The sequence below is a fragment of the Macaca mulatta genome, chromosome 14 (genome assembly GCF_049350105.2).
Source record: "Macaca mulatta isolate MMU2019108-1 chromosome 14, T2T-MMU8v2.0, whole genome shotgun sequence".
Classification (NCBI taxonomy): domain Eukaryota; kingdom Metazoa; phylum Chordata; class Mammalia; order Primates; family Cercopithecidae; genus Macaca; species Macaca mulatta.
This window is the reverse complement of record NC_133419.1, coordinates 50,246,957-50,260,442: the sequence shown is the minus strand read 5'-3', so window position 1 is coordinate 50,260,442 and position 13,486 is coordinate 50,246,957. Positions and strand designations below refer to the sequence as shown.

The 13,486-nt window shown below is 44.4% G+C and overlaps 1 protein-coding gene across 6 annotated transcripts in view; it reads left to right on the top strand.

The window, feature by feature from the left end:
- The window catches only part of INSC (INSC spindle orientation adaptor protein), a 132,349-nt gene that overhangs the window by 102,832 nt on the left and 16,031 nt on the right, over window positions 1–13,486 (top strand). For all 6 annotated transcript variants that reach the window (XM_077964852.1, XM_077964849.1, XM_077964851.1 and 3 more), the window contains 2 exons: window positions 5,206–5,377; window positions 9,403–9,581. In XM_077964852.1, coding sequence (XP_077820978.1) covers window positions 5,206–5,377; window positions 9,403–9,581 — 351 coding nt within the window. The remainder of the gene's footprint in view (window positions 1–5,205; window positions 5,378–9,402; window positions 9,582–13,486) is intronic.

The following is a 13,486-nucleotide window of genomic DNA, read 5'->3' as shown; positions in this document are numbered from 1 at the left end:
TCTCAGGAGCAGTAGAGGTTACAGAGAGGCCAAGTGAGAGAGGAACTAAGAGATGGAAATTTGCATCAGACAATTTCTCAAATCCTTTGTAAGCATATGATTTCTCTCTCCCCTCTCTCACTTTCTCTCTGTCTCACTCTCCATTTTCTTGTTGCTGTGTGTCTTTGCGTCTTCATCTCTATCTTTATTTCTGCTTCATCTCTGTGTCACTGTCCACGTCAGCACCTGTCACAATGTAGGTGCTCAGGAAATGTTTATTGAACTATAGAAATGCAGGGATAGTACTGACTTTCTCTTTATTCCCTTCTGAGGAGTTGCAATTGTTCATTGCATTGTTCCTAGTCAGTAATCCAAACAGAAATCACTCCCATTTTAAAAGTCCTGGTTCTGTGCTGCATGACTGAAGGATGTCTAAACAAGTGGTTAAACTTTGGGCCCCAATCCAAAGAGCTGACGTTCTTGCTGTGGTCTCAGTCCCAAAAGAGTGTGCAGAAAGGAGTTCTGGAGAGAAGCCCTGTCAGGAGGCTGGGACAGGCAGAAGTGGGGTGAACCTAGGATTCAGGGCCCCAAGTCAAGGAGCCATCAGGTGGGGAGGGGAGGGAATGATGGTGCCACCATGTGGCAGGCACTATACATGCATTCTCTCATTTAATAATTCCAATGGTCCTCTGAAGTTGTTACTTTTAGCCACATTTTATAAGGAGAAAAAAACCTGTGAGATTGGTATTATTCCTGTTTTACAGATAAAAGCTCAAAGTAGGTGTATTAGTCTGTTCTCACATTGCTGTAAGGACATACCCAAGACTGGGTAATTTATAACGGAAAGAGGCTTAATTGACTCTCAGTTCCACAGGACTGGGGAGGTCTCAGGAAACTTACAATCATGGTGGAAGGGGAAACAAATACATCCTTCTTCATATGGCAGCAGCAAGGAGAAGTGCAGAGCAAAGCAGGGGTGGGTCTCACCCCTTATAAGGAAGCCCCTTATAAAATCATCAGATCTTGTGAGAACTCACTCACTATCACAAGAACAGCATGACTCAATTTCCTCCCACCAGGTCCCTCTCATGACATGTGGGGATTATGGGAACTACAGTTCAAGGTGAGATCTGGGTGGGGACACAGCCAAACTATATCAGTAAGTAAGAAAATTGTTCAGCTAATAAAGGATAGAGGCAGGATTCAGACCTGGGTAGGCCTAACTCTAATGTCTGTGCATGTTCTGATGCTACAGGGATTGCCTCAGGTGCTGGGAAGCCCAGAACCCAGTGGTGTGGGGCGCTTGAGTGGACTCCTACTATGGTGAGCTGGGCTGTGCAAGAGCTGCTGAGATGGTAATGAATATGAAGATCAACTTGCTGGCAGCAGACCAAGTGGCCGGTCAGCTGCATCCAAACCAAATGCTATTAAAATTTGGCCCCTATGAAAAGACAGTAAACAGGCAATTCATAGTAGAGGAGATCCAACTTGCAAAAAACAAAAGCCAAAACAAACCAAATTAAAGCAAAATAATGATATTAAAAGTCTTTCCACCTCATTAGTAAGTGGAGACATGCAGGTTAAAATACAATTTTTATAGCCATAAAATTGAAAAAATTTTAAAATCTGCCAATAGCAAGTATTGGCAAGAATCTGGTGTAAGTGTGATTACGTATTACTGGTGGGAATAAAAATTACTACTATCATGTTGCAAAACACTTTGGCAATACCAATAAATCTAAAGATGTGGAAACACTATGCCCTAGGAATTCCACTCCTAGATTGGGATCTCTGAAGAAACTGGCACATGTTCACCAGAAGACATTTAGAAGAATATTTATAGCAGCACTGTCCATTATAGCAAAAACTGGGAAGCCACTCAGACACCCATCGATGGGAGAATGCATAAATGAATTGAAATTGATTTATATAATGAAATACCATACAACAGTGAGAATAAATTGATCATAGCTACATGCAACAAAAAAAAGAGGTTTCATAAACAAATACTGACTGGAGAGAAAAGTAAATTGCTATATTCAACATACCATTTATGTCAAGTACAAATCTTATAAAACTAACAGTGGATACATGCAATAAACCTCTGAGGAAAACAAGGGAATAATATGCATAAAACTCAGAGTAATGGTCCATCCAGCAGGAGAAATCAGAGGTATGACATCATGAAAGGTATGCAGGGGACTTCTTGATTTTATTTCTAAGACTAGAATTTCTGGATATTAGGCATATACATCTACACCTACAGGTGTTCATTTTATTATTTGTTAAAACTTATTCTCTCTCTCTCTCTATATATATATAATATATGTACATATATATATATATTTCCCTTTCAAAGGGATAATTAATGTTACCAAAAGAGATCTGAAGTGTATAAAACAAATTAAAAGGGAAGCAAGACAATGGGCAATTGGCAATTGTATAGACAACTCCATAGATCCTCTGGAAACCAAAGGACAGTGAAGGAATTGGGGTCTACATCAGGACGGGGTCACTTTCCTGGGGTCAATAATCGATTTAAGTTCTCATGTTGGCTGTTTCTCCAATGGTATCTTTTCCTATAATTGCCTTTACTTACAATAGCTCCTCCATCTACAATGCCATTCCTTTAGCTTTACTTGTCTAAAGTGTGTCCTTAAGTATTAGGTCGAATTTTACTTTATTGTATTTATTTCCCGCTTACTAAAGGCCTACTACATGCCAGACCTGGAGCAGCCAGGAGTTAACAAGTTGTGGTCCCCAGGCTTGCAGAGATGGCAGGGGAACAGGGGAGGAGACAGACAAAGGAGCAGGGAATCACACAGTATTAGTGCTCTTCCGAATTGCTGGCACATAAAAGTCAGCTGTGGAGCTGTTAAAAAGCAGATTCTCAAGCCTCCCTGGCGATTCTGGTGGAATAGGTCTGGGTGGGGTACAGGAACTTGCTCTTAGGAAACTCTCACTGAATTTGATGCAGCTGGTCCACAGACCTCACTTGGAGAAACAGGGCCTGTTGGTGTGATAAATGTGACAATGATAGCAAAGGTACTTGGGCATGGGAGCCCCAAAGTGGGCCATGTCTCCCACCTGAGGCACGGACATTAAGTCAGGGTAACCTCCAGGAGGCCCCTCTGTAGAGCATCTTCATTTGTAATTTGTAGGTGTGAATCACCTTCGCCACTGCAGTGGACATTGTTCCCAGCACAAGGCTTGGCATGCAGTATATGTCGGGGATGTTTTATTCAGTGGGGTTTCAGAGCAGCAGTCTGGACTAGGGAGCAGGCCTGGCAGCCAGGCCTTGGGTGGCAGCAGACCCTGGGGACGATCAACTCCTTGGCCTCTCCGGTATGTTCAGATTGGCCTATCTCCAAGCATGTGTTGGGGATTAGGGCAAGTTACTGGTTTGGGTCCGACTGGTATTCACATCTGAGCTGGGAACCAGGATAGCATCTGCAACCACATTGAGATTAAGGAGACGGGATTGTTAGAGACATTTCTCCACTAATGATCCTATAACTTCTTAGCAACGAGCTTGATCTGTGCTGGAAGGATGAAAGGGATGAAGGCCAGATGGGGTAAGAGGTTTCTTATGATGGCAATAGGGCTGCTTCCTGCTTCTAGCCCCTGCTTCCCTTCCCTTTTCTAGGCCCAAACAACGCCCCTCTCTGAAGGCCTGTTAGTTAAACATCTGGCATGAGTCCAGTTCTGCCAGGGACCACATGGCTGCTGTTTATTCCCTTTTATTAAGCACATCCAGGTGAGTTTTATTGCGGACAGTTCCCTGGGCTCCTGTTTCCACATTTATCTCCTCTGAGTCTGAGATTGCCAAAGGCTTTCACAGCTAATGGACCTTACAGCTCCCAAGAGCCATTTAAGGGAGGCACAGAACTCAGTGGTGGTAATTAGTCAAACGAAATGCAGACCTCTGGAGGCCCACAGGAGCTGAGTGGCAGGAAGACATAGGGACAGAAGCCTCAGGTCTGTGGCAGGTGTAGGGAATGAGCACGGGCTGCTCCTCACCCCACCTCTCCTGTTCTTCCCCTGCCTCATCCCTACCTCCCACTCCCAACCTGAGAAGGACTTGGTGCTTGGTGGCAGGGTCCCCAGGCAGGCTGGTGCCCAGGGCATTTGAGGGGCTGCAGTAGCACTGCAGAGCTAATCTTGACAAGCTCCTGCCCTCTTTTTCTCCAGCAAGTTTTGTGTACTGACCCTGATGGAGGCTGAAGTCTGAGCTCAGATGCCACTTCTTAGGAGGCAGCATAATATCCTGTTCAGAACCTGGGTTTTGACACCAGGACCATTTGAGTTTGAATGCCCAACCAACTGCTTTTAAAGTTCTTGATCTGGGGCAAGTCAATGAACCTTTCTGGGCCTCAGCTTTCTCGTCTGTAAAATGGGGATAATAATACTGACCTCAGAGGGTTATTGTAAGGAATAGATTGTATAATAACATGTGCACTCTATAGAATGGTGCCTGGCACACTGTAAGCACATGCTCAGCAGAAGCTGTTCTCATACCAAAAGCAGGTCTGATCCAGGCAGAGCTTGGAAACATGTTCTTATCTGGCACTAATGTCCCACCAGTTTCAGGTTTGCTCCTTACTGGTTGGGCACAGAAAGCAAGGCCTCCAGGGAAGCAGCCCCATTTCTATCAGGGAGGATGGTGGAGGACAAGATGGGGAAGGAAATACTAAGCTCATCCTGTTGCTAAATATGAGGAAGAAACCAACATTTCTTGAGCATCTCTTCTAGATCAGGCATTGCCTGCTTTATGTCTTCAATCCCACAACACCCTGTTGAAGGGTGATGAAACAGAATCTCAGAGAGGCTAAGTGACTAACGCCAAGTCGCATAGCAAGGAAGAGGGGTCCAGGATTAGAGGTCAGGGATGTGAGATTTCTAAGTGACTATTCTTTTATGACAATTTGCTGTGGTTGATGACCAGGGTCCTGCCTTTGGACACTTGACTTGCTGTCTGCTCTCTAGGAGGCCCATGGAAGGTTACTGATCTCCGCTGGACTCAAAGGAGAGGCCTCCAGGTGCCAGAATTTGAGTCATTCTGAGGGTCTTTTCACTGGATTGTCCCTGGCTCCACATGGGGTCCCGGGCTGTTCTGGGAAGCCAGAGCTGGCTTCCATGTAGGGGGTGCTGAATCTGTCTCATTAATGTCCTGGGCAGTGGTGTTCACCCAGAATGCACAGGGGAGCTCCCTCTCTCCATCTGCAGGTGGATGGCGTTCTGTGCTTGGCCGACATCCTGACTGACGACAGCCACTCAGAGGCCACACGGGCTGAGGCTGCGGCTGTGGTGGCCCAGGTCACCTCCCCACACCTGCCCGTCACCCAGCACCTCAGTAGCTTCATGGAGAGCATGGAGGAGATCGTGACAGCCCTCGTCAGTGAGTTACCCTGGGCAGTGGGACCACTAGGAGAGAGGACCTTGGCACAGTTGTCTTCAGGAATAGCCAGGAAGGCCTTCCCATCTGCCACTCATTGCACCCCAAATATCTCCTGCATAGATGATCACATTTGCTGAAATCCCACCATTAATGGATCTGAATTAGGCTTTGATGAGCTCTGTTGTCAAGAGTTTCCTATTAAAATGTGTGTGGCCCTCTGAGAAGCAACCTGAATTATTGTCAGTTTGTGATTCAATGGCCTTTCAGAAGGGAGTCCAGGACAAGCCCTAGAAAGGAGTGGTGCCTCAAATTTTGAGGTTCAGATACTCAGATTGAGAGACTCTGATAGACATTTTTCCTAAAGTCTCAGTCTTTGTACCCAGTGACTATGAGAGTAATGACTGAGGAAAATGGTTTCTCAGAGAGCACCAGCCCACCACAACCTGCTGCCTGAAAATCCCACCATTGGTCTCACATCATGGGGCCTTGAAAGCATTGACTCCTCTAGGTTCCCCTATTCAAACGTATGTATCCCTGGCAGGAGAATCATAGATCCGTATCTGAAATATGCTCTTTTCTTAGTTTTCCTTTGCTAAATTATAGAAACTGAAAGGGCCAGTCTGGATAACAATCCCCAGGGAATTTTTTGTGACCCACCTCTTTCTTTTAAAAGTGCTAGTGCTAGTAGTGATCTGTGTTTCTATTTCTCTGTCACTCTCTTTATATCTATATCTAATTGAAATGAAATGAAAGTTAATTTCATAAGAAAATTTAGGATTAGCTCTTGGAGTGACCATGTCAGGGCTGGAAATATCTGAAATAGCACGAACTTAGGGGCAACATAGAACATTGGGCTAGGAGTCAGAACCCTGGGTTTGGACTCAGGCTTTTCACTTATCCATTCAAGTGGCTATGTGCAGCAAGCCTGTGGCGGTGCTGTGTGAGATCCCGCCACTCACTTCTTACCATGTCACATTGTAAAACCCACTTCACAGTTTTCCTAATATAAACAAGACATTGCAACTCGTTTCTCTCAAGGGTCCTTCTAACTCTAGAATTTGGAGATCTGCAAGTACTTCGCACATAGGAGACATCAGTTAAGTTGACTTTATGGCTGATTCTAGTCATGGGGGCAGTGGTACTCACAGGTCAGGCTGGGAGGATCAATTTGCCAATGTCCACATTTATTCAAAATTGAGAAAACATAGAAGCCCATTGTTGAAAGTCTTGGCTCGGGGGAGCTCAAGAGACCCTACAGTTTCAAGCATACTCTCTGGGTGAAGAAATCTAAGCCTAGAGGGGTTAAGTTACTTTCTCAAGGCCACACAACAGCACTAGGACTCACTTATACCAGGAGTCTCATATTCAACATCCACCAGAGCCTGGTAAGAAACGTAAATGATTTGAAGAGAGCCAGGTGGAAGAATAAAGGTGTTTGAGTCCTGTGTCAAATTGAAAAGTCCATGCACTGTCTAAAGGGGTGGTCACTGGTAAATTTCAGTTGATTGTTGCCATGTAGGAAAGGCATAGACTTTTAAAGATAAGACAAAAATTGTAAACTTCATAGAAAATTTCTCAATTTATAAACATTATCAAATAAATGAAAGTACATATATTCAAAGTGACCTTTCACTATTGTCATATATTCATTCCTGCTTCACTGCCCAGGCTGGGTTTCTCCCTGGAGCCAAGGAATCTTCCTATTTATTTCATCCTGATGAAGACGCATTGTATAGTCCACTCTGAGATTCAGCAGATATCTTCTGGGCAGGAAGCCAGAGCTCTGTTCTTTGGTGGGAAATAGCCCTCCAACTTCTTGCCATTCCCTGGAAACATTTATAAATGAGTCACTGGAATCCTCAATTTAATCTTCCTAACACATCCCAGGTGACTCAGACTGTAGTTCAAATAAATGTGCAGCAAAATTAAAAGGCACTTAGTTGGTCGTGTTAATAATTGCTGTGTCAGCAGCAATAGCAACTGAATGAGAATGAGGGGGAGTGTTAGGACCTAGAAGGAATCTTACAGCAAAGTGGGCCGATGAGCTCTGTAGACTCACCCAAAACCTTGGATGTAGGGAGGTGGCCTGGAAGGGGCTGGGGACTCCAGTGATTTCCCCAAAATCAGAGGATAGGGCAATCATTGGATAAAGGGAATCAGAGTTCTTAATACCTTGGCTAATCTGTTGTTCCAGTCCTGGGTGGTTGGATCAAGAGTTTGAATTATCTAATGGTCAAACCTGGGCTGCGGGGAGCAACATTGCCCAGAGGGAGGCATTACCTTCCTGATAGAACCGAAACGCACGTCTGTGGAAGCATTGCTGGGAATGAGTCAAAGAGGCTGAGAGACCAGATGCAACTTGGAGTGTAGAAAGAATGAGGACTTCGGAGTCAGGCAGACCTGGATTTGATTCTAACCTCAAAGAGTTACTTACTGGCCATAAGACCAGGGGCAAATCACTTAACATTTCAATCCTCAATTTCTTTATTTATAAAATAGTGATAAAAATGGGATTGTTGTAAGGATTAAATGATGTAATGAAGTAAAAAATATGTACAGCAGTGAGTAACACTCAATAAATGGTAGCTGCTGCTACTACTAGCTTCTCTAAGATTCAGCTAGTTGTAAATGTGGACAATCATTTTCTAATTTGAGGGTATTCAGAATTTAATGGCACAGTGCAAGGCCCACTGTAGGTGTTAGACTAATGTTATTGGTAGAAAAAGGGTTTTACTACTAAAACTAAAAGGTAGGGATCAGAATGTGCATTCACAGGTAGGTGCCAAGAGGTGGCAGTTGCATCAGAACCTGGAAGTATAGACTGTCTGGAGGCAAGAACTAGGGACCAGGATAGAAGATAGCTCAATTTTGTCTCCCGAACTTTCTTTCTCTCCTGGGACTCTTTTCCTGAAGTATGGCCTTGGCTCCTGTGGTTTTGTAGAGGTGTTATCAGTAGGAGAGGGACTGGACTGGAGAAGTACCTTGATTGATAGTCAAGTTGGAGCTGAGGGCCAGACATCAGGTCCACTGAAATGGGGGAAGCACCATAGATAGAGCCCATCTATGCCTCCTCCTTTGGTGAGCGTCCATTCCAGGTTCTGTGGAGCCCATGGGGGATGTGTCAGGTGGTGGAAGGATGAGGTCACTCTGCTCCTTAAAGGCCCTTAGTACAATTACAGATGGTAAATGGGGGAATTTGTTAGGGCTAAGCTAGGACCACCAGGATTAGAGATAAAGAGCCTGACATTCAGAAACTTGGTATAGGACTTTCTTGCTGCCAGATGGCCCTTATCCTGGGACTGAAAGAAAGCACCGAAGCTCTGTTGATGGCAGCTGGAGGGGTATAGTCTCTCTCTTTCACCTTTAGTCTCTTCCTTAAGGCAAGCTTAGCAGCAGGCTAGTGTGCATTACCGGAGACATAAATGGACTGGGAGCTCCTTCCCGACTCACAGACTTTATATCTCTTTTTCCTTTGGTCTAGAATATTCTGTTTCCCCAAGTATTTTTATGACTGGCCCATTTCTTCCCTCAAGGTCTCAGCTGTAAAGTCACATTCTTAGGGACACCTTTTGTTGCACACCTCAGCAGACCGCTAGTTATTCTCTCTTAGCACTTGTTTATTTTCTCCCTTGTGTTTATCAGACTTTGTAATTATGTATAGTAATTTTTTTAAAGTTTATTTTCTCTTGCCCACTAGTAGAGTGTGAGCTCAACAAGGGCAAGGACCTGACCTGTTTTGTTCACTATGCCATCCCAAGATCCCAGTGGTGCCTGACACATAGTTTTCATTCAATAAATACTTATTGGATGAAGGATTGAGTAGAGTTACATACCAGATTTCAAATCCCATTTGCCACCTGTGTAGACAGATACTGTTCCCTCTTAGTAGCCACTTTCCTCATCTGTAAAATGGCTATTATAACACCTGCTCAAAAGATCTCCCAGAGCTACTGTGGGAACCAAATGAGACAACTGATATGAAAACACTTGGCACGGAAGTTATTTTCTTTCTCGTTGCCATCCAGAACTGTGCCAAGAGGCCTCCTCAGGGGAAGTCTTCCTGCTGGCCTCTGCGGCCCTTGCCAACATCACGTTCTTTGATACAATGGCCTGCGAGATGCTCCTGCAGCTGAACGCCATCCGTGTCCTCCTGGAAGCCTGCAGTGACAAGCAGAGAGTGGACACGCCTTACACTCGGGACCAGGTAAGATGCCCAGAAGGCACTGAGCCCAGGGCCCATGGCCATGGATACAGAGGTTAGGAGGCCAGCGCTTAGTTTCTGAGGCAGGGGAGAGAGCATGGGGGTACTGTTAGTTTTGCATGCTATAGGAAGGTAAATATTCTCCACATTTCTCATTGACTTTGAAGCCTCTTATGAGACCTCCTACCCCCTTTACCCATCCCATTATGAGTTTTACATGCTGCAGGAAGGTAAAGGAATATGTTTTCCATGTCTCTCATTGACCTTGAAGCCTCTCTATGAGATCTCCTACCTGCTTTGTCCATCCCAGCCACTATAGGGCCTTCCTCAATCTCTGTTCAGATTGCCTGTTCTTGGAGACAGAAAGACCCATGGAAGGTGCCTAGACATCCTCTGAAGGTCTGTGTCTGGTCATGTTGGTGACCATCTGACACTGAACCCTATAGTGAACTGCTTCCCTCTTTACCTCCATGAGAAACAGGGGCTTGGAGCAGAACCTTCATTCGGGGCCTCAGCCTCCACATCAGTCATAATTTTCTTTGTATATTTGAGCTCCATGAAAGGTTTTCTTTGGTAGAAAAGGGGTTTTACTACTAAAAGTGTTCGAAGACATAGAATGGGGGTATTTTAAAGGCTCTTTGAACTCTGATGTTCTAGAATTTTATCCCATTTCACCTCTGGCCACACTTGGCCTCCCACATCACCACCAAGCAGTAGGGGTGGTAGCTTAGGTGGTCTCTGTAAATTCCTCCCAGTACCTGAGCTCTAAGTTACATGATCCTCTCATCCTCAACTCAGCTTATCCCTGTCTGCATTTTAGCCCCCACAACATCACCTCTGCCAGCCTTATCTCTTAACTGAAGCTGCTTTGGTTTCTGTTCCATGCCAGCAGCTCCAGGAAGGCCTTCCCTGATGGTTTTGGCTCTCTGGAATTGCCTCCTTTTCTTAGAATTCATGCCTCACAATGCAGTGTTGACTTATCTAATAACATTTATTCCTCTTAATTATTTCATGTGATTTTCTTCCTCTGAGGGCATGATCCATGTTCTGTATTTCCCTAGGATTTTTAAAGGCCTCTAGTGTAGAGCTGGTGCCTTTGGTGAAGTTCCCCGAACTTTGTCAGTTATTTCTTATCCTTAGAATCGCCTGTGAAAGGGCAGCTGACCATAGAAGCTCCTGTTCGGAGAGAATTTTCTAGTATCTAAGCATTTGTATATGAGGGTTCTAAAAATACTGTGACACTGGTGATATTTGCCCCATTTTATAGATAAGAATATTTTGGCTCAAGAGGATGTCCCCAAAATTAAATGGTTGGCAGGCAGCTAGCTAGCATTTAAATGAGGATTAAATTTAAATCCTGACTTAGACCTTGATCTTTGACTCTCATCTGCTGTTATCTTTGAAGAAAGGAGGTGGTGCTGCTGTTGAACCATAGACTGAATGTTGGTCCTGCCTGGGCCATTTATCAACTGAACGACATCCAGCAAGTCAAAGGCTTCTGGTTGTTGGATTTTCACATCTATTAATTGGGACATTAATGTTTACATTGCAGGGTTATTGTGAGGGTGAGTGTAATAAGATATGCAAGGACCTGATATAAGGCTTAGCCCCTACTGAGTTCTTAATAAATAGTGAATATCATTACTTTTTAAACCTGATGCTCCAAAGAAGAGCATGAGTAGTGAATTATCCAAAATCCTCAACTTGGCCCTCCAAACTATGTATGATATGTATGATTCCAGACTTCCTTTCCAGTCTAATCTTATTACTTCTAAGAGTTGGAGAAGTCCCCATAGAGACAAGGTGTGACAGTAACAGATAGAGTGGTGATACCCTGGTTGACTATTGGCCTGATTGACTCCTGAGGGAGACATGCCCCATGTCTACCCTTGGTAGTGGGGAGGGAGACAGGAGGGCCCACCCTTTGTGATCTGCCTTACTCATGCTCTTGTTCTCTTCAGATAGATACCTCCAGTTGCTGGGTCTCTCATCTACCTGACGTAATTTTAGGTGTCTTCACCTTCAAGTGCCTCTCCTGTGGCAGACTCTAGTCATTTCATACAAGATCCAGTAGTGAGGCAGTAAGACAAGGAATTCTGGATTCAGACAACCTGAGTTTGAAGCTTTTTTGCTATTAATAATCATGTCACCTTGGGCAATTCACTCTGAGTCTCACTTTCTTAATTTGTAAAATGGAAACAAATAATACATATTTTACAGAGTTGAAATAAGAATTAAATTAATTAATTAAATATAAACTCTTGGTACAGACGCTGGTACATAGAAGCTATTAAATCAATAGAAGCCACTGTCAATGTTATTACAATTGGCCTTTGAATGTGTGGCACACAGCATTGAATGGGAACCTCCAGAGAGGAGTTCCCTCATCTGTAAAATGGGCATGACTTCTTCCATCTTGGACGTCCTGTGTCTCTATGTGTAGAAGTCCCCTTCTTATCACAAGGAATGACTAGCCCCCTCTTGAAGCCTCACTGAGTCCTGTGAAAAGGAGATCAGGGTGGGGAGAGAATGTGGTCATGCTGCCAGCAGATAGTTCTCTCTGTACCTGGAGTCAGCACCTTTTCATGTTACTCCACTCTCTGAGCCAGGCACGTCCCCCACTGTCCTCACGATGGCTTCACCTTCTGCCCTGGCTCAGAACAACCACTTAGCTAGTGAAAGTGCACTCATTAAAGAAACAAATGGCTCTTTCCTGTGGCAGCGGGAGGATTAAGGTGATCAGAGGGCTCTCTGTAATGAAGACAAAGAAGATGAATTAGGTTTTGAAGTGCTCACTACCCCCTGAAATACTTAGGAGATTAAATGCCCCATGAGGCTTCCGGTAATGAATCTGCCAATGACGCCAATGCTGTGTGGAACCTCTTGGTCTTGGATCTATACGGACCACGTCTGTTTGGACAATGAGAACCCCTCCATCATCCTGGCAAGCCAGGTCCCTTAATTTGTTCAACAGAAGCCTCATTGTGTATGCCTATCCTGTAGCCACCCTTGGGGTGTGGCCGTTGGTGAGGGCAGCCTTGGACATAGGCTCTTCTACCCCCTTTGGCTAATCTACAGGAAGGTGGCATGGGCTGCAGCTGATATGGTCAGCCATTGAAAAGCCTGACAAGCAACCTGGATAGTCCTATGCTTTCATGCCCAGGAGGTATTTTCCAGGAGCCATACTGTCCATGGAATCTAGCAACAGATCTGACAGGGGGAGATAGGAAAGGGGCTACCTCCAAATGTGTTGGTGAACTTCTGCCCTGTCTGTCAAGCAGCGATAATCTAGGATGGAAGAGACCTGATTATCTTGTCTAATATATAATAGAGATTTTTACTGAGCCTGGCTTTTTGTGGCCTTCAGGAATTAACTGCTTTCATAAGGGCAGGAGTGCTAGTATATACTTCCCACAATAATACCTCATCTGTTTGGCATTTTAGAATGACTAGATTTTGTAACATTTCTGGGACCTCACTGTGAATACCATTTATCAGGAAATGCCAGTCACTAGGGGTTTCGTTTTTGACTCACATCTCAAAATCTCTCTATAGTTTATAAAGCTCTGTTGTGTACATATGTGACATATTAGAAACAGTACAGGTTTTTAGTTCAGACAGATTTGAGTTCACATTCTGGTTCTGCCATTTCCCAGCTATGTGATAGTAGACAAATCACTTTACCTCTCTGAGCCACAATTTCCTCATCTGCATAATGGGAATAATAACATTTGCTCCCTCCCTCATGTCATTATGATGATTAGATGAGATAATGCTCGTAAAGTACTTAGAACCAAAGCGAATACTCAATAATGAATGGGACGGGGTTCTCTAACAGAACCAGAGGCTGGGATAGGTCTGAGACAGGGAATGTAAGCTTTGGAACAGGAAGGTAGGGTCAGGAAATA